Below are 25,690 nucleotides of genomic sequence, written 5' to 3'. Positions count from 1 at the left end.
AGAAAAGTTCCAGAAGAAAACCGAATGTTTAATTCAACTACATATGCTAGTTTTGTGGCCGCTCAGGAAACAGCCAGGCACAGGAAGGGTTTTGTGGTTCCCGGTGTTTTCTTTTATGTGGGGAACAGGTCCAAATGGCACTTTTTGAGTGTTTAAGGTTGCCGACCCCTGTTCTAGAATGTGAGGCCCGGATCAGAGCTTGATATTGGACTATACAACCACATTTCTCCACATTTATGGGGCTTTGGCTGATACAGGCAGCAGACCGGCCATGAAAAACGGGGGTGACCCAGACTGTACAGCAATTCTCACTGATGACAGCATCCTGGACTCTTTGAGAGGCACATGCGTAACCAACCGATACTTGTTTTCTCCTGGTGAACATCTCGTGTCAGTGCACTTGCTCCTGCTGTTTGTGAGGCAAGGGAGAAGGTGGCTCCAGCAATGGGGCAGGTTGCAATTTCCCAGATAAGGCTGCAGGTTCTGCTTCCACCGATTGACTACCATAAGCACTGTCTTCCTTCAGCTCTGAGGTAGAGAGAAAAGGTTATCACTATCTTTTACTTTTACAGTTCACTTGCGGCCTTACGTGTACTCTGTATTGTTACCTGCACTCTGTAGCTTGTCAAAAGGCTCTAATCTCTGTAGTAAACTCACACCTTCTGTCAGTCCCATGGAGCCAAGTGCTTCCAACAGGCCTTCAACGCTGCCACCTGCAACCTGAGAAAAATGAGAAATTAAATTTCAGAATATGCAGTGTACTACTATTTTGAGACAACCCGGGAGCAAAATACAGTGCACAGAGGTTTTGTCTTTCAAACAGTGGTTTATCTACAAGGCATACACAAGGCAATCTATTAATCTTCAACTATAACATGGAACCACACATGGAGAGAGAAACCGCCTTCACAGAGCCTCTCTTATATAGACAGCCTCTTAAAGTGATAACCCCACTGACTCATTCTCATTGCTTCATCTCAGTTTACAGCCTTATAGCAGCTGGTCAGCTATTAAATCATCATTAGGTAAAGGTGCCCCTGGCACATATGTGCTAGTCGTTCCTGACTCTAGGGGGCAGTGCTCACCTCCATTTCAAAGCCAAAGAGCAAGCACTGTCTGTTTCCATGGTCATGTGGCCGGTATGACTAAATGCCGAGGGAGCAGGGAATGCTGTTACCTTCCCACCAAAGGTGGCCCCTATTTTTCTATTTGCTTTTTTTACATGCTTTCGAACTGCTAGGTTTGGCAGAAACTGGGACAAGTAACGGGAGCTCACTCCATTACATGACGCTAGGGATTCGAACCACCGACCTTTCTGATCGACAAGTTCAGCATCTTAGCCACTGAGCCATCGTGTCCCTAAATCATCCTTGTCTTAACATTAAAGGGAAACTCAAGAATGGGTTGACAGAGGAATGTGTGAGAGGATAATGACTGACCTCATAGCTGAGTAGAAGTCTTCTGCTGGGGGAAACGGTGTCTTTGTACATCTCCACTAAACTGCCAAGACCTAATTTCTTGGCCAATTCTGTCCAATTTGCCCCTTGGCAGCCCTGGTTTAGGAGTGTCTCTAGTCTCTGAAGAACATCGTTATTCAAAAGCAGGATGTTCCCTGACACAACGAGAGATTGGAGGTGGAGAATGAGAGTTATTTATTTGCAAAAAATATATATATCAGAAATACTGCTAGTCTTACCCTGCATTTTTATGCAGGAGGATATTGTTCTGACCTAGGCTTCCCCAAAAAGCACGAGGCAGAGTCCCGCTCCCGACAAAATCTTTTATTAGACGAATGTGAATTCCTCTCATTCACATTTAGCAAGGCCTGGCAAACAGTCTTTCAAAGGAATATTTATGACTACAAACCTTATCTATCTTGGAAAGCTGCCATGTAAATATTTTCCAAATGAGGTGCTATGCAAGGAAAGACTGGGCACAGAATCTCTGAGATTCATGGACAGATCTTCACACTCCTGAAACGAATCTAGCGACCTAATGGATTGTTTCCTGCAAAAGCCCACTCCCCTTTTGCTCCTCTTTTATTTCCCATGGGAGGGGCCAATCACTTTCCACCTGTGGCTTTACTCCCAAGTTACCCTGATTTCTGAGTTGTTCTTTTCTTCTGGCAGCTCTGTGCATGCGCACACTGGGAACAGGCTCCAGCTGTTCCTCTGCCTCACTGCTGTCTAGCTCCATAGGCACCTGATCACTGCCAGATGGCCTTGGCCCCCGTCTTTGCCTCCGATGCAGAGCCTTCATCCAAGCCTTTCCCAGCCTCCAGGATTGGCCCATGGTCCTCCCCAACCTCCTCACTGTCTGACTCTGCTGCCAGCTCTGCTGGCAGGCGCAACACATACGTCCAAAATAGAACAGTGCCCTCTCCATAGTCAGAAGCAAGTAGGTACCCAAAATGACTTTGCACACATCAAGTCAGGCAAGTTGATTAGTTTGTAGTGGGAGTTTGCCAGATTTACCCACCTTGGTTAGATGCAAAAGAAATACCAGCCTGCTTCTCTCCAACATCCTGTTTTAAAGCTTGTAGTAGTATCTCTCTTACCTATGAAGAAAGAAACTGGATCTGAAATATTTCTACTAGGTTACCTTTTAGTAAATGGAGACTATCTTTCATGGGGGAACTGCAACAGTATATATAGGTCCATTTTACCATAAATGTAATGTAAAAAACACATGAAGAGCAAATGAGAAGGTCTTAACAGATGTGAGTACCATGTTTTCCCGAAAATAAGATTGTCTTATTTTCTTTTGACCCCCCCCCAAACAAAATAAGTGCTTGACCTATTTTTGAGGTGCAGGAGGCCCTTTAACTCGGCCTGCAGCCTGCAGATCACCTGATCCAGAGAGGGCCGGAAGTTCTATCTCTATTTCTGGCACACTCTTGCCAGTCCTAGCGTCGGAGGGCCTGCCGCTCTTTGTGGCCACCACTAAGAAAAGGGGCGTGGGAGCTAAGGTTTGCGGGAATGGCCTTCACAAGGCCGTTCCGCATGGATGACAGGTGCATGTGGGACGCATGTTTTCCCCACCCTAGGAAATGTTGGGGACCGGCTGCACATGCATTTAAATATTTTTGGGGAGGGCTTCTTTTGGGGGGAGGGATTATTTTAGCGCATGCGCTCAAAAGCCCAATTGGGCTTATTATCCGTGGAGGTCTTATTTTTGGGGAAACAGGGTAGTAACTGAAATACTTCACTGCTTCAACAATCAACTGAACAACTTCAGCCATGACCTACCTTCTGGCTACAAGTCAAATCAAGTGGGGTATGTCCCCGACCGTGATTTGTTTCATGTGTTTTGGGCTGCTCACTCTCCGACACAGGAATATAATCCAGGCCTTGCATGGTCAGTTCACCATAAGTCTCTCCCAGTTCTGTGACCCATTCCTCTTCATCCAGCTCAATGTCACTGTTGGGTTGGGATGAATGGTCTAAAATGGGCTCATCGTTTTCACATAAAATATCTGCTCCTGGGAAAGGAAAAACAGTGTCAGACCTACAAGCTATCTTTTCCCTTTACGTTTCAGGTCTGCCACACTTTCTACTATGCATTTTCTATCGTGGGAAAATGGGAGGGGGGGGTTATACAGAGTTGAGTGATATGTAGCCTTAGCAATATTCTTTCTAGAAAGCCAAGGTCATCTTTTGTCTCTGCACCTGGCCGGAACTGGATGGGTGGAACTGCCAGCATGGCAGTGGAAGATTGGACCATGTGATGGACTTGTGGGTGTGAGGGAAGGATGTTGAACTTTCAACTGGGTGGGAAAACCTGGAAGCTTTCAGATTCAGGGTTTCCCTGATATGCCAATATGGCTCTCTGAATAAATTGGAACTTTGAGGAATCCTTTGCCTCAGATTCTGATTTAATTTTGGATGCTATTTGGAACCCTGACAGTGGATAATTTACATACTTTTAAGCAAAACTACAGATGAAAGATCTAATTATGACAAACCTCAGCTATGGGGATTATCATTCAAAAGGCCAATGCTATCAACATTGCTGAAACCATTTTTTTAATCTCCTGTGTCTAGAATACACTCTTAATTCCATCTTCATTTGAAAAAAAAGAAGAATCAATACTTCATTTTTTTCCTGTATCACATATTCCATCAAGGGTTATGTAGCGCAACTTATTGGGGCATCAAGAATCATTAAATACTCCGAGTTGCTTTGAATCAAGGAGCATACAAATTTAATCCAATATTTTTAGTATTACTACAATCAATGTAGTCCGCAAGGTAAATTTGAAATTGAATGCACAGCAGGATGGGTGTATATTAAGCCATTCATTCCAGTGATGGATTGCACATTTTGTTACCACCTGTTCATCCTGCACGTTCGCCTTCTGTGCATGCACCCAGACTTCAACGCATGTGCTTTGCTCCTGCATGCACCTGTGCATGCGCCCAGCATTAAAAATGTGCCTAAATAGGATGCCATAGAGCCAGGGTAGGTGGGTGGATGGGCTTTCCACCCACTCGTGATTTCCACTACCAGTTCGAGCGAACCGGTCCAAACCGGCTGAATACCACCTCTGATTCATCCTGTTTCATGGATGCTGAATAACAACCAAAGGAAAATGTGAATCCAATATAAAATTATAAAAACAACTAAATAAGCTGGATTGAACAGCCCCAAACTGCTTGACAAAAATAGGAAAGGGAGAAACAAATCCTATTATACAAAAGAACGTAGTTCTCAGATCCAAAAAGATACAATTCAAGAACTACACAATATCCCCTCTTGAAGCAGGATTCCCCTTCCCTCCTCCAATTCAGACAGTATTCAAACAATCCAATGGACCAGGGTTCCCAACTCCCAGGCTGCGGCCCACTACTGGGCCGTGGCCTTTTTGGAACCGGGCTGAACAATCAGCAGGCACGGGCCAATGAAGCTGCATGTGCACTTGCTGCTCACACAGAACTATCCCTTTCCCTTGCCCTCCAAGCCACAAAGGCTGGGGACTGCTGTCTTAGAGGATCAGAGCACCTGTTAAGGTAGAAATATATAGATAGTCCTTGACTTATGATCAGAACTGTGACCAGAATCTCAAGTCATTGAACAAAATGATTTATTTATTTAGCGTATGGCAAATTTTTATCATGTCACCACAGAGGTATTGCAATAGTCATGTTTGGGCATGGTAGTATATCCTACATCAGAGATAGATGATTTCCCGTAAATGTTGTGAACTACAGCAGCCGTAACTATCAAGGCAGCACCATTATCCTATCTTTCATTTATATTTCAACACAAGTTTGGAACAATATTTATAAATATAAAAATGGCTGTGTGTGTGTGTGTGTGTGTGTGTGTGTGTGTATGTTCCAACATAACTCTGGAATGTCTAGAGCACTTTCTTGTCTCGATGACTTACTCTCTGGAAACAAATACTGTAGGGGTAAGACACCCTAAAACCCCTTGGGGTGTGTGTTCTGTTAAGATACAGCCTGTTGTGCCTTAAAATGGCTTCTACTGTACAGCACAGTGGAGTTGCCATGGTAACGGCTTCACAGTACTTCACAAGGGGGCTCCCTCTGGTAAGGGGGAAAATCCAATATTAGAAATTACGTTCGGTCTGGACATTTCCCGCATATAAATAAATACCCGGGCAACGCCAGGTTATCAACTAGTAATTAATTATACTATAACATGGGTGTTTAAGAGATGAGATTGATGTGGTAAGATGGAAATTAACAGTAAGAAACAAAAGTATCAGAATGTGAAATTTAAAATTTCAGTAATTCCTGCTTTCAAAATGTGAAGACGGTTTAAGACGGCAAAGCAAAATGCCGAAGAAGAAGAAGAGGTGTTCCCCTCCCTTTCTCCAAACAAACCCACCATTTCTCAGAGGAAGCTAAATTACTCAGGATGTATGGAAGATATTCATTACCTGCACTGATTAGCATCTTCGTAAGGATTGGAGAACCCAAACCTGCTGCTAAGTGAAGGGGTGTATTTCCAGCAGACGTCTGAGCATTTACATCAGCTCCCAGCTTGGGGGGGAAAGAGATACAGAATGAGTGAAAGATAAAAGACAACCTTTCCTATCTGTGCAAAAGGATTTAGATTCCAAGATTCAAAGCAAATGCAGCCTATTGTATGGGTTGCATTTACAACCCATGTCTTGTACATACAATTTCCACTCTCAGAATGTCTACCATTTCCAAATAGGATTTCAGATTTCACTACTTCCAGCCAGCAATAAATAGGTAAAGGTTTCCCATGCACACATGTGCTAGTCGTTCCTGATTCTAGGGGGTGGTGCTCATCTCCGTTTAAAGCTGAAGAGCCAGCGCTGTCTGAAGACGTCTCTGTGGTCATGTGGCCAGCATGACTAAACACTGAAGGCACATGGAACACTGTTACCTTCCCACCAAAGGTGGTTCCTATTTTTCTACTTGCATTTTTATCTGCTTTCGAACTGCTAGGTTGGCAGAAGCTAGGACAAGTAGCGGAAACTCACTCTGTTACGCGGCGCTAGAGATTTGAATCGCCGAACTGTCGACTTTCTGATCGACAAGCTCAGTGTCTTAGCCACTGAGCCACCACATCCCTTAAATACCCCTTTTATTTATTTAGCAATAAATAACAGACACTAATAATAAAACCTAACTAGAGGGTAGCAGACGGGAAACGGATATGCTAATTAATAGTTAACAGCTTATCTCACAGATGCCAGCTTATTTCCTTTATCTCTTTTTAATAATTGCAATACCGAATGAAGCCAAAATAATATTTTAACAAATACAAATGTCATCACTAAGAAACCTATCGCAAGTCCAATTATGTTTAGTGTGTGTTGTTATAACTGTACATAAATTTCAAAAAATTGTTTGCTACATTAGTTTCCATCCTTATTAACTGAGCAATCTTCAGCAAAGCTTCCCAAACCCTGCCCCACGCATGTCATTTGTGCGAAAAATGGGCCCGTTTTTAGCAAAAACAGGGTGCACAAAAGATTTGGGAGGCCTGCAGATGGCTTCTGGGGGTTTGGGAGGGCAAAAACGGGATGCGTGGAGGGTTTGAGAGGCCAAAAACAAGCCTCTTTTTTCACAAAAATGGGAGGCACAGAGGGTTTGGGAGGCCTGCAGAGTGCTCCTGGGGGCTGGGGAGTGCAAAAACCGGACACACGGAGCCCCAAAACTGTTTTTTTTTCTTGTTTTCCTCTTCAAAATCTTGGTGTGTCTTATACTCCGGTGCGTCTTATACTTCAAAAAATACCATACGTTGTATTTTACATTATTGTTGTTATGTTATGTTATGCTATGTCTTTCTGATATGAACAGGAATGGTTTGTTTATCTATTTATAAATAGTTACTTATAAATGGTCTGGGAGGATACAAGAAACCAGGGCAAACTCTACTAGCGAATTCTCTAATTTTCCAGCATTACAAAGAAGCAGCTATAAAATCTATCTTGTTCCCAGCTGGATTACCATTTATTCATAGCAACCTTTCTGTATGTTTTGATCTGCCAGAGAAGCTGGTAGCAGAATCAGACAGTGAGGAGGTCGAGGAGAAACATGGGCCAGTCCTGGAGTCTGGGGAAGGTTCTGATGAGGGTTTTGTGTGGGAGGCAGAGAAGGAGCCAGGGCCATCTGACAGTTATCAGCTGCCTTCAGAATCATACATCAGTGAGATAGATGAACAGCTGGAGCCTGTCCAGAGTTCTGAGGAGAAGGGAACAATTAAGGAACAGGGGTCGACTCGGGAGTAAAGGCACAGACCTTGGATGTCTTCTAGGAGGACTTAGATTTACATGAAAGGGAAAATCAGCAGAAATTCAGGAGAGGCAATATTTGATGTTTTTCATGATTTCTGTTGTGGCCCGCCAGTGGCCAGCGGAGCTGGTGGCAGACTCAGTGAGGAGGTTGGGAGGAACATGGGTCAGTCCTGGAGTCTGGGGAAGGCTGATGAGGGCTCTGCGTTGGAGGCAAAGATGGGACCAGGGCCATCTGACAGTTATCAGCTGCCTTCAAAGTCAGACATCAGTGAGGTAGACGAACAGCTGGAGCCTGTTCCTGATATGCGCATGCGCAGAGTTGCTAGGGAACAGGGGTCGACTTGGGAGTAAGGCCATAGGTGGACAGTGAATAGCCCTCGCATAGGGATTAAAAGATGAGCGAAAGAGGAGGGGAGTTTTCAGAAGACAGTTAGCTCATTCCTGCATTCTTGCCAAGTATTGCGGCATCTGAAAGATATCGGCCTGGCCACTCTCCAAGCCTGATAAAGGTCAGTAACTGTGAACTATCTTGAAAGACTGTGGGAGAGGAAAGACTTTGCTGAAGAGGAATTCACTTTAAATTAAATAAAAGGGGTTTATTGTGACACGGGGGAGCCTAGGTCAGAACAGTGCATTCTGTAATTTTCCAGCATTATAAAGTACCAACTATAAAATCTATCCTGTTCCCAGCTGGACTACCATTTGTTCATAGTAACCTTTCTGTACTGTAACAGATCTATGCATCATTAGCGTTGCCCCCCACACTCACCTTCTTTATCAAACATGCAGCCATGTTAAGATTATCCATTTCAACAGCTAAATGTAAAGGCGTCCGTCCACTCTGCCATTCTGTTGCGTTCACATTCGCTCCTTTGTTAACTAGCAACTCAAGAGAGGCTGATTTTGCGCACTTCACAGCAAGATGCACAGGAAAAAAACCTGAAGCAACAGGAGTAAATGTAATTGAAAAATGAGACTATACTTCTTGCAGCAGGACGGGGAGACTCATCCTGCAAGCCCAAACCAGGACTGAAGCATCAAGTATGATAGAGGACTTTTTATAGCTCCAGATTGAGATGCTGAATTATACAGTAGATCAGGGGTGTCAAACGCAAGGGCCGGGGAGGGGCAGATGCGGCCTGTGGGATGCTTAGATCTGGCCCACTGGGTCACCCTGGAAACAGCGGACCGCCCCGCAGTGCCTTTGCCAACGAAAATGGAGCTTGCAAGGGTCATGTGCAGCCCTCCCGAGTTCCATTTTCACTGGAGGAGGGTTGCAGGAGGCCGCCGCAGCTGAAAATGGAGCTCAGGAGCCTCTTTTCACTGGCACAGCACTCGGGCCACCATAGGTGATCCCCCTGACATGAGTGATGTCATGTTGGCGACCCCCCCACCCCCCGAGGTAAAACACAACCCTGATGCGGCCCTCAATGAAATCGAGTTTGACACCTCTGCAGTAGCACCTCTGCATTTTTTTAGAGTATAAGATGCTCCGAAGTGTAAGACACACCTAACTTTTGGGGAGGAAAACAAGGGGAAAAAATCTGCCTCTGCCTCCTAGCAATTTGCCCACTTGCAACAAACAGCAAACAGTACAGACGATATACACTAGTGTTACATATCAGACTATACTTGTACACATGCTGTTAAAATTGATGTGGATTTCTGGAAGTATATGTTATTCTCTGTTATTTAAAAGAAGATACAATAGCACTGGGCCTCTTCAGATCCAGCATTTATTTTAAAAAAGCTTCTTCATTTTGTTAAGCTGTCTAGAACAATAATAAAGCAGACTTTAAAAAATAAGTCTAATAATTTGAACATTCTATAGGCATTTATAGTTATTGACTTACCTCCTTGCAGCAAACAGCCTGATTAGCACAAGAAAAAAAAATCTGCCTCTGCCTCCCAGCAATTTGCCTCGTGGAGCAAACAGCAAGTTTCACTTCCAATTTCAGCAGGGGCCTCCCCATTGCCAGCTGTTTCAGGCTGCAGGGATTGCTATAGCCTATTGCTGCAAGCTCCATTTTCCCTGTTTGCTGCAAGGAGGTAAACTGCTGGGAGGCAGAGGCCAAAAGGTTGGGGCTGGTGGGTGAGTGGGGCTATATTCAGTGTATAGGACGCACCCAAATTTTCATCCTATTTTAGGGGGTAAAAAGGTGTTTCTTATACTCTGAAAAATACGATAGCATAGTACAGGTAGTCCTTGACTTATGACCACAATCACAGTCACCCCTCCTTCAACATCCAAATTTGATTTCCATGATCCTGTGACAAGAGAGTTTTTACAATTCCCACATTACTCACCAAGATAGTTAGGTATCTCAAGAAGGGGGAGAATCTGGGGGCCCAGATGACAGAGGAGAGTCTTCAACATCTCTTCATCGTCCAAATGGACAGCCAAATGCACGACCGAGTTGCCATATCGATCCAGCAATGTGGGATCTGCTCCAGCCTGAAGTAAGAAACCAGCCACCCTGGGCTGATGGGTGATCACAGCCAGATGTAACGGGGTCTAAGAAAAAAAATGGGTCAGAACCAAGTTCCATCAAGATTAGAGTGCAGTACTGCAGGCTACTTCTGCTGACTGCTAGCTGCAGTTCAAATCTCACCAGGCTCAAGGTTGACTCAGCCTTCCATCCTTTCGAGGTTGGTAAAATGAGGACCCAAAGTGTTGGGGACAATAGGCTGACTCTATAAACCGCTTAGAGAAGGCTGTAGGGCACTGTTAAGCGGTCTTTAAGTCTAAGGGCTACTGCTATTGCTACCTACCTACCTACCTACGAGCCAAGGTGGCGCAGTGGTTAGAGTGCAGTACTGCAGGCTACTTCTGCTGATTGCTAGCTGCAGTTCAAATCTCACCAGACTCAAGGTTGACTCAGCCTTCCATCCTTTCGAGGTTGGTAAAATGAGGACCCAAAGTGTTGGGGACAATAGGCTGACTCTATAAACCGCTTAGAGAAGGCTGTAGGGCACTGTTAAGCAGTCTTTAAGTCTAAGGGCTACTGCTATTGCTACCTACCTACCTACCTACCTACCTACCTACCTACCTACGAGCCAAGGTGGCGCAGTGGTTAGAGTGCAGTACTGCAGGCTACGTCTGCTGACTGATAGCTGAAGTTCAAATCTCACCAGGCTCAAGGTTGACTCAGCCTTCCATTCTTCCGAGGTGGGTAAAATGAGGACCCAGATTGTTGGGGGCAATAGGCTGACTCTGTAAACCGTTTAGACAGAGCTGTAAAAGCACTGCAAAACAGTATATAAGTCTAAGGGCTATTGCTATTTTCTCCAAAGAGAATTTCTACTTGTGATTTATATTTTCAACTACAAATTTAACCGTACGCACAATCTAGAAATCAAGCTACACAGAGGTGTACAGGTAGTCCTCGACTTACAATAGTTCATTCAGTGACAGTTCAAAGTTACAATGGCACTGACAAAAGTGACCTAGGACCATTTTTCATAATTACCATCCCCATGGTAACATGATCAAAATGTGGATGCTTGGACTCATATTTATGATGGTTGCAGCATCCCGGGCTCATACGATCACCTTTTAGTAATAGTAATAGCAATAGCAATAGCACTTAGACTTATCTATCACTTTACAATCCTTTATAGCCCTCTCTAAACAGTTTACAGAGTCAGCCTATTTGCCCTCAACAATCTGGGTCCTCATTTTACCCACCTCGGAAGGATGGAAGGCTGAATCAACCCTGAGCCTGGTGAGATTCGAACTGCCAAATTGCAGGCAGCCCGCAGTCAGCAGAAGTAGCCTGCAGTACTGCACTCTAACCACTGCGCCACCGTGGCTCATACTCATCTTGCGACCTTTCTGACAAGCAAAGTCAGTGAGGAAGCCAGATACGCTTAACCACCATCTTACTAAATAACCGCAGTGATTCACTTAACAATTGTGGCAAGAAAAGTCATAAAACGGGGCAAAATTCACTTAATAAATGTTTCAGTCAGCAACAGAAATGTTGGGCTACCTGTACTTACGTTCAAGTGAATGCAAGTATACCCCCTGATCAGATCTCCCCTGTGTTCATGCACATCCGTCTCTCACCACAAATGCGTTGCCACTGAATTTGAGACACTACCTATTATACCTGCTGTAAGTGATTTGGGATGTTGATGATCTGTTGATTAGGAATGCTCACAGCCACCTGGACCAGTTGCATAATCACAGTTGTCTGCTCGTGAATAATAGCCAAGTGCAAAGGCCTGTGGGGGAAAAACATGGAGGTAAGAACAAGGAGATGTAGCCGATAATTAACAGCAATACAAGTCAACAACCAGAAATTAGAATTGCAACCCCTAAAGCGGGCAAATTGGAAGCAATTTGCCCGCAAACTGTGTTCTGGGGTTCCCTGGCAATTCCTATATAACAGAGAATAGAATAAAATAGTTAAGAATAGAACAGAATACAGAGTAGAGTAGAATAGAAATAGAATACGAATAGAAATAAGAATAGAAATAGAATTAGAATAGAATTAGAATAGAAATAGAATTAGAATAGAAATAGAATTAGAATAGAAATAGAATAGAAATAGAATAGAAATAGAATTAGAATAGAAATAGAATTAGAATAGAATTAGAACAGAATACAAATAGGAGGCCAAAAACAGCATGCAGAGAGGCTGAAAATAAGACATGCAGAGGCCTAAAACGGGGCACACAGAGGCCAAAAACGGGATGCGTGGAGGCCAAAAACGGGACTTTAGTACAGGGCGGGGCATAACCTTTTCCTAGGGGGTCACAGCAACACTTGTAATAACAACACAAATAATTCATACACCATTCGAAAGCCCATCAAAAACTGAGTTTATTGACACGATTTAATAATCAGTATGACCACCATTAGCCCTTCGAACAGCATTCAAACGAGGTGGATAAGAACACAACAAATCTTCAAACAGTTCCGTTCGATTTTCCAGATTTTTCAACACAGTTTCCAAATTCATTCTCAAAGTTTCAACCGAATATCGATTTTGACCTTGCTCCTGAATCATCAGAGCTTCCACTTCATCCTTAATTATGGCCCCAATGTTCTCTGCCGGATTGAGATCTGGCGAATTGAGATCTGGCTCCAGCATCGCGAGCCTCTCGAAAGGCAATGCATTTTATTCTGTCAATGATCCTTTGTTCTTCCGAATCGAATTTTCCAGCCATTCTTAAAGCAAATTTAACATTTAATAGCTCATTCAATTCAGTTTTTTATGGGCTTTAAAATGAGGTGTCGCGGAAGTTGTAAACTGCTGTCGATCTTGCTGTGACCCCCTAGGAAAAGGTTATGCTCCGCCCTGTACAGAGCTGACATAAATTTGCCCTGAAAGAATATCCCCATAATGAGGAAAATACTAGAATAGTGTCAAGACATTTGACGACTAGTTCCCTGCAAATGACCTCAGATTGGGAACTCTGACCTTTCCAAAAGATACTTACGTATCTCCATTTTCATCCTGAGAAGCAGCTAAGTGTCTTTGGACTGCCAACAACATACGTGGGTCACCAGTAACTGCATAATCCAAAAGAGCCTGGGCACTGCGTCGAGCTACCATTAACATCCAAGAACTGCATTCCTGAGCTAGGAAAAACAGGGAAAGACGGACGATTAAAATCGTGGCACAACAAAACCACGCTCGTCAAAATAGTGGTGATAAAACCGCGTCGCTAAAGCCGCGACGTCATCACCGCGACGTCATCACCGCCGCGACAACAGCGCGGTGACAGAAGAGCTCTTTAAAACAGCGCGGCAGCAGAAAGCCTATTTAAATTAAGGTAAGGGTTAGGATTAGGTTTAGGGGTTTACTTTAGGGTTAGGTTTAGGTTTAGGGTTAGGGTTAGGTTTAGGGTTAGGTTTAGGGTGCTGAGTGCTTCGGAAGGCGCGGATTTGCCCTCCGTGGTTATGTCGGTGCAGATAAGGGCTTTGTGGTTTTGTGGTGGAACCGATTAAAATAAGCAGTGCAAGCCCTAACATTTTCTGTTTATAATTCATCTCCATTCATTGCTCAATTCTTCGCTGCAACTCCATCTCCCTATTCCCTTTTTTCTTAAAAAGAGAATGATATCCAATTTACCGGAGTCAAACAACAGTTTTGTATGCTGATAGTACATAACGGAAAATATCTCAATGTGCCTGTCCTTCAAAGTAGGTAATATTGGATGGATTACCGTATTTTTTAGAGTATAAGACACACTCCCCCCCAAAAAAATTTGGGTGCGTCTTATACTCTGAATGTAGCTTTTTTGAAGCTTTTATTCAGCCCTAATGAGGTGCTGACGAGAGAAGCGATCTTCCATGCTTTGCCTGCTTTTCTCATTGCTGCTCCCTCTGACAATCGGCTGTGCTTTAGAAGCTGTTTTTTATCCCCATGCACCCCATGCGCTCAAAACCAGCAAACCTATGTGCTGAAGCTGACCAAACTAAGGATGCTAGCCAGATGAATACCTGGTAGGCAGAATTTTTTCCCTCTAGTTTCTTTCCTAAAACTAAGGTGCGTCTTATACTCTAAAAAATATGGTACTTTGATCCAAGTCAACTTCCAAATGCCCGATCCGAGATCAGTTGGTTATGGCAGCAGCATGGGCATGTCAGCAGATTTGAGTAGTTTAGTTTTCCAAACGTTCGGCTGATGTTGCAAAAGCCGGTGCTATACTACTAGTTTCCAGTTAATTGTAGTTGGTACAGGTAGTCTTCGATTTAGGACTAGTCACTTAGTAACTATTCAAAGTTATGATAGGACTTTTTAGAGATATTTATGACCCGGATTTGAAGTTCTGATTCACACTCTCACACACCAACATCTCATGATCACATTTTGGGCACTCAACAACTGGTCTTCATTTATGACCATTTGCAGCATCATGTAGTCACATGACTGCAATTTATGAGGGTTTTTTTTTGCAAATTGGTAGCAAAGGTAAGTTGATTTCACCCCTGCCTTGCTTGCTGGAGGTTGCAAACTCCAGCCAGCCTAATTTGTCCTTGTTTGCTGGATGGGAAAGAAGCTGAAGGACCGCAGAGACCCGAAGGGCAAATATTGTAGTACAAGGTGCCTCAGGGGTGGGACACCCAGGGCAGCTGATCCTGTGCTCTGCTTAATGACCCTCACGTTCATATAGTCACACTGGTCAAATCATCTCAGAAGACAACGCTGTCTCTCTCAACAAAGAAATGGAGATGAGACTGCCCCCTAGAGTCACACAGAATTGGGCAGGGGACACCTTTACCTTTAGAAATACGTAATAGTAAGCACTCAACCATGAAAATTACATTCAGGATGCTTCTCAACCACAGAAAAAAACAGTTTTTGCTTATCTCCCCAGCCATACCATGCTGCAGTAGTTCAATATAATCACTGCCATCTTCTGAAGAATGATGTTCGCTATCTTCCGGTCTAGAAGCTCTGGGCATCTGGATACCTCTTCCACCCTGATAGTTGCCCATAGAATGCGATCCAGATAGGTAGATGCTGTTGTTATATGAACTGTATCCTGAAGAATACCAGGGACTACCAGCTAGAATGGCAGAACAAAAAAAAAAATGACATGCAATTTAGACTATGTGTCTAAAAAGAAACATTTTAACTGTTCATAACTATATTGGTTGTTGCTGTAAGTCAGTGGCGAAATTCATTTTTTTTTTACTACAGGTTCTGTGGACATGGCTTGGTGGGTGTGGCACGGGAAGGATACTGCAAATTCTCCATTCCCTCCCCACTCCAGGGGAAGGATACTGCAAAATCCCCATTCCCTCCCCACTCCTGGGGGGAAAATACTGCAAAATTCCCATTCCCTCCCCACTCCTGAGGGAAAGATACTGCAAAATCCCTATTCCCTCCCCACTCCTGGAGGAAGGATACCGCAAAATCTCCATTCCCTCCCCACTCCTGAGGGAAAGATACTGCAAAATCCCCATTCCCTCCCCACTCCTGAGGGAAAGATACTGCAAAATCCCCATTCCCTCCCCACTCCTGAGGGAAAGATACTGCAAAATCCCCATTCCCTCCCCACTCCTGAGGGAAAGATACTGCAAAATCCCCATTCCCTCCCCACTCCTGAGGGAAAGATACTGCAAAATCCCCATTCCCTCCCCACTCCTGAGGGAAAGATACTGCAAAATCCCCATTCCCTCCCCACTCCTGAGGGAAAGATACTGCAAAATCCCCATTCCCTCCCCACTCCTGGAGGAAGGATACCGCAAAATCTCCATTCCCTCCCCACTCCTACAGGAAGGAGACTGCAAAAATCTCTATTCCTGCCCCACTCCTGGGGACAGCCAGAGGTGGTATTTGCCACTCTCCGAACTACTCAAAATTTTTGCTACCGGTTCTCCAGAATTTAAATGTCACCCCTGTTGTAAGTACTACCTAAGAAGTCAACTCTTTTTTTGTTGTTGTTGCAAGCTTTGTTTAGATGTAAAATGATCACATGCTTTGTAAGGGCACCGTGGCCACAATATATGACAATTCATGAGGGAACTGTAATTGCGACTGAACTATTCAGCTATCGTACTCTATTTACTTCAGATTGGTAATTAAACTAGAAGGACTGGTTACTTTCTTGTGCAACTAGAGTTGTTGGCGTGACTGAGAACCCACACATTTTGTTACATTCTTGAAAGTCTCTCAAGAATTTCCAGAAGTTACAGATTTCCGGGCAGTAGTCTTGTCCCCTCCTGTTTTGTTCTTATGATTGCCATTGTCATGGTTCCAAATAACACCCCTAACGGAAAAAAAAACTCCAAGGCTAGAAATTACTCAAAGTTCCATTTTACTAGAGATGTCATATTGGCACATCTGGGAAAACCCAAATCTGAAAGCTCCCGGGTTTTCCCCACCTAAAAGAAAGTTCAAGTCCCTGCCCAGCACCCACGCGGTCCAATCAATCCCCTGTCCCAACTGGAGTTGTTCCCCCAGTCACACCTCTGCAGGCTGAACATCCTTGACTCTCAGAGAAAAGAATGTTATGGCTAAATAACTCTACCAACTCCATGCAAACCCCCCTCACTTCCAATTTTCCCACAGCACCAAGTATGGCAGCCTTGAAGATCCAAAAGAAAAGATGGCCTCCAGGGCTGACAGTCCTAGTAAATCCAAGAAATAAATTGAGGTCATTTAATACCAAGCTGAGAACTAAAAATACATGCAAGTAACTAGTTTTTCTTAATCACTCAGACGCACTGATTCACACACATACCATAAAGAGGTACCTTGTTACCTAAAAGAGGTATCAGTGACGCTAAGAGGAACAAGAAAAGCTGCTCTTCCAAGGAGAGAAGAGTACTGGATTAAAATAGAGTTAGGCTCAAATAGCTTCCTGGCTATTTGAAAAAAATCCGGGACAGGAACCACTTGTAGAAGGGATATGCTGGTACTCTGCCTTTGTTACAGTGTATGTCCCATTTTGCCCCATTTTTTAATACTTATGTTATTTTGTCTTTCAATTTATCAGAGTTCTTTTTGCAACCATACTGGTTTCTTCTTTGATTTCTTCTTTTTCTTTTTTGATTTCTTCTTTTTCTTGTTTTATTTTTATTACTGGATATAAAAAACATTAACCACCATTCAAGAGAATAAAAAAGCTAAGAAGGAAACAAAAAGGCCAGAGCATATCCTCTCCATCAAAAAACATCAGACTAAGAAACAAGCAGAAAACAATATCTACTGTATTTTTCGGAGTATAAGATCCACCTTCCCCCCCCTAAAAGAGGGTAAAAATTTGAGTGCGTCTTATACACCAAATATTGCCCTGCCCACCCACCAGCCCCCAACCTTTGGCTTCTGCCTCCCAGCAATTTAATTCCTTCCAGCATATGGACAAAATGGGGTGGTAATAGGCTATGGAAATCTCTGCAGCCTGAAACAGCAGATCATGGGGAGGCCCAAACTGAAATTGAAAGTGAAACTTGCTGTTTGTGCAAGGAGGCAGATTGCTGGGAGGCAGAAGCAGATTTTCCCTCTTGTTTTCCTCCCCAAAAGCTAGGTGAGTCTTATACTTTGGAGCATCTTATACTCTGAAAAATATGGTAAATAAGGAATTATCAAAGAGAAAACCAGACCTCCCCAGCAACATCATCCCGATTTGTGCATCATGTACCATCTTTGAGGATAGGGGGAGAAATTTTAGCTCCCTCAGAGAGGGCCCGTAATTTAGGAGTCATCCTGGATACGCGGCTTAGTTTAGAAGAACATCTTATGGCCGTGACCAGGGGAGCGTTCTACCAGGTCTGCCTGGTACGCCAGTTGTGCCCCTTCTTGAATCGGGATGCCCTGTGCACAGTCACTAACGCCCTTGTCCTTTCTCGCCTGGACTATTGTAATTCTCTCTACATGGGTCTGCCCTTGAAGAGCATGTGAAGAGAATGTGGCCACACAGGTTGTCATGGGGGTTCCTAGGTGCTCCCATGTTACACTCCTGTTAGGTGGCCTGCACTGGTTGCCGGTTGTTTTCCAGGTGCAATTCAAGGTGTAAATTATGATCTTTAAAGTGCTCCATGGCTTAGGCCCAGGGTACTTGCGAGACCACCTACTGCCACCGGTAGCCTCCCACCGTCCAGTACGATCCCACAGAGTTGGACTCCTCAGGGTGCCGTCGGCCAGGCAGTGTCGGCTGGCGACCCCCAGGGGGAGAGCCTTCTCTGTGGGAGTGCCTTCCCTTTGGAATGAGCTATCCCTGGAGCTTCGCATAATCCCCGACCTCCGGTCCTTCCGGTGTGCCTTAAAAGGTTGGCTTTTTCAGCAAGCCAGCCAGCCTGGCCTGAATAGAATAAATAAATTAATTTTAAATTGTTAATTTTAATTTAATCCTAAATTTGATTTAAATTGTCAATTGAAGGTTATTGGATTTCTTATTTAATCTTTTTTAACTTTTGTCATATGTGTTTTTTGTTGTACGCCGCCCTGAGTCCTTTGGAAGAAGGGCGGCATAGAAGTCCAATAAAACCAAACCAAACCAAACCAAGTCAATAATTATAAATGCCCATAGAATGTTCAAATTACTAGACTTATTTTTTAAACACTGCTTTATCATTGTTCTAGACAACAAAATGAAAAAAAAACTTTTTTAAAAAAATGGTTGATTTGAAGAGGCCCAGTGCCATTGTATCTTCTTTTAAATAGTAGAGAATAATGTATACTTCTAGAAAGCCACATCAATTTTAACAGCATCTGTACAAGTATAGTCTGAAATGTAACATCACAAACTGTGTATATTGTTTGTACTGTTTGCTGTTTGCTGCAAGGAGGCAAATTGCTGGGAGGCAGAAGCAGATTTCCCCCCTTGTTTTCCTCCCCAAAAGCTAGGTGAGTCTTATACTTCAGAGCATCTTATACTCTGAAAAATATAGTAAATAAGGAATTATCAAAGAGAAAACCAGACACCCCCCCAGCATCATCGGCAGGACAAGACATTCTCTATCAAACAGGGAGTAATTTGGGTAATGAAATGTCTGCAAGGAAACAACAAGCTTAAGACAACACTAAGATCTGCAAAACGTTACGTATTTCATCCTCAACATGTGCTCATAAACCTTTTCCTTCAGTAGATGCAGCAACAAATGTTTATTAAATGATTTAAAGAAGAGGATGGACTCCTGGCCCTGCAGCTGCGATGAGGTGACTGGGAGGCATCTCCAGTCTTGGATGGTGCCTGATTGGGCCATGTGATGGACATGCAGGTGCTGGGCAGGGACTTGAACTTTCAGTTGGGTGGGGAAAACCTGGAAGCTTTCAGATTTGAGTTTTCCCAGATGTGCCAATATCTAATAAAATGGAACTTTGAGGAAACTCAAGCCTCGGAGTCTTATTTTGTTGGGGGGTCTTACTTGGAACCATGACAAACACTTTTGTAAAGATTTAAGGTTAAAAAGAGTGTTTCCAGTGCAAAACAGTTTGAACATCACGTGTGTTTTGCACAGCGACAATAAAAAGCCTTTGATTTCAAGTTAAATTGCAGCAGACTATTAAAAAAATTAAAACCCACCAAGTCCTACGAAGTGTTAACATTTACCTCCATTAGAACCAAATCCACCGGCTCCGCCACCAGCGCCACCCATAGGCGCACCGCCACCGAAGTGCTGGGGGAACTGTGGTAGGAACTTCTTACGCTTCCTTTCTACTTCCTCCTTATCTGCAGCCAAAGATACAGAAGTATCATCAATGACATGCCCTGCCACCCTGTTAAAACACCAAAAGTAGCACATCGCATGGAGTGCCCTGTACCTTCTACCACTGGGTAGTATGTAAACTGCTTGGAGTCACTCACATCACCCCCTCGCTTGCGCTTCAGCTGAAGGAACACAGTGACTGGACGATCTATTTTTGTCTTGTGATAAGGCGGAGTACGGAAGACAATGGCATACTGCAAGGACAACAAGACATGGGGTTAGTGCAATCACATACCGTATTTTTCAGAGTATAAGGTGCTCCGAAATATAATACACGCCTAGCTTTTGGGGAGGAAAACAAGAGAAAAAAATCTGCCTCCCAGCAATTTGCCTCCTTGCAACAAACAGCAAACAGTACAGACAATATGCACTTTTTAGTGTTACATTTCAGACTATACTTGTACAGATGCTGTTAAAATTTATGGAAGTATAGTTATTCTCTGCTATTTAAAAGGAGATACAATAGCACTGGGCCTCTTCAGATCAAGCATTTATTTTAAAAAAGGTTCCTCATTTTGTTGTCCAGAACAATAATAAAGCAGTCTTTAAAAAAATAAGTCTAATAATTTGAACATTCTATAGGCATTTATAATTACTGACTTACCTCCTTGCAGCAAACAGCAAACAGCCTGATTAGGACAAGAAAAAAAAATCTGCCTCTGCCTCCCAGCAATTTGCCTCCTTGCAGCAAACAGCAAATTTCACTTTCAATTTCAGCATGGACCTCCCGATCATCAGCTGTTTCAGGCTGCAGGGATTGCCATAGCCTATTGCCACCTCATTTTCTGCAAGGAGGTAAATTGCTGGTAGGCAGAGGCCAAAGTGTGAGGGCTGGTGGGTGGGTGGGGCTACATTCAGTGTATAAGATGCACCCAAATTTTCACCCTCTTTTAGGCGGGAAAAAGGTGCGTCTTATACTCCAAAAAATACGGTGTCACCTATTCTGGCAACACATAAACTCAATTGTTCATCTTTTTTCCTATGTGCAATAATGACAAAAATAAATGAGTTTACAAAGATATTCCTGGTATAACTATCTTTAATTGGGACCAGCATTTCTGCCACTGAGCAAAGTGGTCACTAAGTAGGAATTCACATGACAGCAATTATGCTTTTCAGCTGGAAAGAGACAAGACCATTCAGTTTCACACCTATTGCTATTGTTTGCTTCCTATATACTTCTTCACTCTTTGGAACGTTCCAGTGCCTGCTTATTGTCTGATACGCATCTTAAGCAATACAATCACACCAAAGCCCAGGCTGTGAGCCAAGAGTACAATAGAAACAGGTTACTCTTTTGGACCTTTTCCTCTCCAATCCCTCTGCCCCACAATTAGGGGGCTGCAAATGTACTGTAAGCTGTTTACGTAATGCGCCCACTGCTCACAACCCTGGACTACCAGTGCACTCATACTGCTTTCAATGTGTAAAAGATCAAACAGCTTATTCTCTCTTTTTCCCTTTCTCTCCAATCTCTCTGCAAGGCAGAATTAAAAAAAACCCCACAAGTTAGGCACAGAAAATGCATATTGATTGTAATGGTGATCATGTCACTGAAAAGGTTGGTGGAAACTAATCAAGGAGAGAAGCAACCTAGAACAAAGGAGAAATTTCCTGACAGTTAGAACAATTAATCGATGGAACAACTTGCCTCCAGAAGTTGTGAATGTTCTGACACTGGAAGATTTTAAGAAGAGATTGGACAACCATTTGTCTAGAAATGGTATGAGTTTCCTATCTGAGCAGGGGATTGGATTAGAAGACCTCCAAAGTCCCTTCCAACTCTGTTATTCTGTTACCTCCCTAAATGTTCTACTGCATAAATAGTCATAACTGGGCTGTAAAATTATTTTTTCAGCACTCATAATTTCAAATGGTCACGCATTGGTTTACCAATGCTTGGTAAATCTTATTAATCCAGGAGGACTGTAAAACAAGTCAAACAAATCCCAGAGATTCTATATTGATGGTATGAAGATTTGACAAAGTAGATCACAGCCTAGTTTTTGGTAAGATAAAAATTGTATGATAGACAGCATCACCACCATCATATTTGGCTAACCAAGTGCAGTCAACATGTAGTCTTCATGTTGGGTTATTATTCTAGGACGTTTCTGCATGTTGTTGTGCTTCGACAGGGGGCAGAGTGGAAGGATTTGAATCTGCTTCAGGGTACCCTATATTGATGATATGGAGATCTGGATTCCGCACATCAGAGGAGTAGGCTGCTATGCTGACAAGTCTTTTCTCAAAGTGCTGGCAGTTGTCTTGGATAGTTGGTGAAATTAGATCAATTAAACATGTAAACTGCTTTACGGGTTGCCACTAGAATTTATGTCAAATCATCCAATCTTTGGATATCAGCTTGTTGTAAATCTGGCAGGTCATTGAAAAAGTTGGTCAGATTTTTTCCCCCCGTGTGTTATTTGTGTATATTAGGGCTATGTTGATATTTTGCCTTAGTTATGTGTCCCTCTTTCTATTTTTTTTTACTTATCCTTTATGTCTTTCAGTTTATCAGAGTTCTGTCTGCAACCATACTGGTTTCTTCTTGGATTTCTTGTTTTTTTTCCCCAGTGGTATTGTGTTGGACTGGGCTTTTATGATCATGTTGTTACAGTGTGTCTCATGGTTCTTGAGTTGTTTTCCCCTTTAGAATTTTTATCCATGAAATTTTGCTTAGGCTCTCTCAAGAGTTTCTTAAAATCAAGTCTTTCAAAGTTTAAGACACTGGGTGGATTATATTCTATTGTTTGTGTTTGCATTCTATTGAATTCCACTATGACATGGTCACCCTTGCCCACGGTTCCAGCAACTTCAACTCCCTCTATCACCTCTCTCTATTAGTAAGAATTAGGTCCAGTATAATTTTTCCCATAGCTCCCTCCTCTACCTTTTGGATGACAAAGTTGTCAGTTAAGTTGATTAGGAATCTGTTCGATTTCCCACTTGCTCCAGAGTTTGTCTCCCAGCTGATCACAGTAGTTAAAAGTTTCTCATTATTACTGTGGTTTGTTTCCTACATACATTTGTAAATTGATTAGCAAAGGATTTATCTAATTCTGCTTGGTTGGGTGGTCTGTAGTATAGCAATGTCATTTCCCCCCTTTTATATTGACCCATGTGGATTCTAGGAGATTTTCATCCTTGGTTTTGTGTATTTATGTAGAGATGTAGTGATCTCTAAAGCAACTCCACCTTCTTTTTTCTTAGGTCTGCTTCTTTTGAATAGTTTGCATTCTTCTGTCAGTATATTCTAGTCATAAGTTACATCCCACCAAGTTTCAATAATGGCAACTATATCATATATGCCTTGGTGTACCTAATACTTCAAGTTCACTCTGTTTATTCCCTAAACGTTGAGTGCTTTATGGATCCTGGGTATGTGTCTTACATCTCCTACTTTGTAACTGGGGTTTCCATCCTTTCCATCATTCTCTACTTTATTATGGTTTTTTAAAAATTATTACTTTTTTCTCTTTACTCCTTATGTGATTGGTTATCTAGTGGTTTTCGCTTGGAATTAGGTTCTAAAGGTCGTGAAGATTGGTCCCTCTCCCCACCTCAATTTTAATTTAAAACCCTTTTGATAAGATGAGCCAGTTGTTTTCAGAATATATTCTTTCCAGTTCTTGTGAGGTTCACTCCATTCCTTGCCTTCAGGTAGGTAATACAGGCTATGATCTAGAAAGCCAAAGCTCCATTGACAACACGAGTTTTTAAGTCAGTGGTTCATTTCTAAAATCCTTTGCTTCCCCCATTGGATGTTGGCCTTTATATTTATAAGGATTAAGTTAAAGGTAAAGGTTTCCCTCGCACATATGTGCTAGTCGTTCCCAACTCTAGGGGCGGTACTCATCTCCGTTTCAAATCCAAAGAGCCAGCGCTCTCCAAAGACGTCTCCGTGGTCATGTGGCCAGCATGACTAAATGCCGAAGGCGCACAGAACGCTGTTCCTTCCCATCAAAGGTGGTTCCCATTTTTCTACTTGGATGCTTTCGAACTGCTAGGTTGGCAGAAGCTGGGACAAGTAACGGGAGCTCACTCCGGTACACGGTGCTAGGGATTCGAACCACCGAACTGCCGACTTTTCTGATTGACAAGCTCAGCGCTTTAGCCACTGAGCCACCACGTCTTACCTTTATAAGGATTAGAATGTGATAAAATAAAATGTCTTTGATCTACTGCAATACAAAAAGTCACTCTACAGAATATGTCTTTAGTCTACCACTCAAACCGGCTCTCATGATTGAATCAATCAATACCTGTTTATGCACATCCGTGGGGGAGAAATCTCCAAAGGCCTGCCAACCATTCTCATCATCTTCATAAAAACGCACCTCAATATCATCTAACAGAAAAGGCAAAAAAAAAAATGGCAACATTGGACTATTAATACTTATTCCCACCCCACTTTGTCCCATTTACTATTAGATTACGACATTGATACATTTATGATATATTGTCGATCATGCAAAGTTTAAGCGATATTGGGTGAGATGCTATCAGGTAGTTGATGGGCTTCTCATAGTGTTTCTCCATATCATGCAAGTTAAGAGAAATGTAGACTAGATGATGACAAAAAATGAGCCAAATCTTATCACGTTTTGATAAGTCAAAAACAACGAAGTCATGTCATAGTAATTTAAGGACACTGATGACAATCTAGATGTGATTGTACCTCCTCCTCTGATGGAGTAAATGTGCAATCTGAGGAACTTCTTTTTGAAATGGATACAAGTGTCTTACACTACAAAAATTGTTTTGTCCCTGCACCAGCTCATTTGGTAACAATGATTGTTCCTAGCAAAGAGTCCAGAGGTGAGCTGCTGCCTAATCGGATTGGTTTGAGTAAACTGGAAATTCCGACCACCGGCTGGTGGCTTTGTTCCCCACCCACAAAGCCCAGCTGATTGCCGTGCCCCGCCTGCGCTACTCACCGTGGCTGCCTGGAAAGATTTGCTGTGTGTTTGAAGTGAAAGTGAGGAAGGCAAACCAGTTGAGACGCACACGCTCACATTTCCGGAGAACTGCTTTTTAACGTATGTGCAGCCCACTTCTGAAGGAGCCATGTGTCAAAATGCAGTGGTACCTCGGTACTCGACGGCGTCAAAACTCATTGAATTTCATACTTGACACCTTTTGTAGCAAAATATGTTGCGTCTTTACCCATTGTTTTTGTGGTAATCAACATGATGCAACAGGAAGAAGAAAACAGCCACAGAAGGTGGACAGGAAGTTGGCCATAGTGGGAAGGTCACTGAGATAGTAAAAGGAACAGATAGGAAATCTTTCCCAGCTGAAACAAAGGGTCACGTGTTAAGTCACGTGTGTTGTGCCTGCCAGCAGCCAGCAGAGTTGGCAGTAGATTCAGATAGTGAGGTGGTCAGGGGGGAACCTGGGCCAGTCCTGAAGTCTAAGGAAAGCTCTGATGATGGCTCTGTGTCAGAGGCAGAGAGGTGGCCAGAGCCGTATGCCTGTTATCAGCTGCCTTCAGAGTCAGACATCAGTGAGGAAGACGAACAGCTGGAGCCTGTTCTGAGTGTGCGCATGTGCAGAGTTGCCAGATGAAGGTAAAGAACAGTGGTCAACTTGGGAGTAAGGCCACAGGTGGACGATGAATGGCTCCTCCCAGAGGAAATAAAAGAGGAGTGAAAGGCGAGTGGAGTTTGCAGGAGACAATTAGTTCGCTTAATTGGTTAATCTCTGAGGTTAATCTCTGAGATTTGCAGATATAGGCCTGGCAGCTCTCCAAGCCAGATAAGGACTGTGACTGTAAA

The 25,690-nt window shown here is 43.2% G+C and overlaps 1 protein-coding gene across 3 annotated transcripts in view; it reads right to left on the bottom strand.

Moving 5' to 3' along the window:
- Positions 1-338: 338 nt before the first annotated feature.
- Positions 339-25,690, bottom strand: part of NFKB2 (nuclear factor kappa B subunit 2) — a 41,934-nt gene continuing 16,582 nt past the window's right edge. For all 3 annotated transcript variants that reach the window (XM_032231906.1, XM_032231909.1, XM_032231907.1), the window contains exons 10-23: positions 24,176-24,261; positions 19,966-20,104; positions 19,754-19,873; positions 15,077-15,262; positions 13,187-13,328; positions 11,851-11,965; positions 10,046-10,253; positions 8,508-8,677; positions 5,906-6,008; positions 3,249-3,481; positions 2,479-2,557; positions 1,440-1,612; positions 609-720; positions 339-528 (exon numbers count right to left, since the gene is read on the bottom strand). In XM_032231906.1, the coding sequence (XP_032087797.1) occupies positions 392-528; positions 609-720; positions 1,440-1,612; positions 2,479-2,557; positions 3,249-3,481; positions 5,906-6,008; positions 8,508-8,677; positions 10,046-10,253; positions 11,851-11,965; positions 13,187-13,328; positions 15,077-15,262; positions 19,754-19,873; positions 19,966-20,104; positions 24,176-24,261 (2,003 nt within the window). In that variant the 3' untranslated portion in view covers positions 339-391. The remainder of the gene's footprint in view (positions 529-608; positions 721-1,439; positions 1,613-2,478; positions 2,558-3,248; positions 3,482-5,905; positions 6,009-8,507; positions 8,678-10,045; positions 10,254-11,850; positions 11,966-13,186; positions 13,329-15,076; positions 15,263-19,753; positions 19,874-19,965; positions 20,105-24,175; positions 24,262-25,690) is intronic.

This window comes from Thamnophis elegans, chromosome 15 (assembly GCF_009769535.1).
Source record: "Thamnophis elegans isolate rThaEle1 chromosome 15, rThaEle1.pri, whole genome shotgun sequence".
In the NCBI taxonomy this organism is placed as follows: domain Eukaryota; kingdom Metazoa; phylum Chordata; class Lepidosauria; order Squamata; family Colubridae; genus Thamnophis; species Thamnophis elegans.
This window is presented reverse-complemented; position numbering and strand designations above follow the sequence as displayed.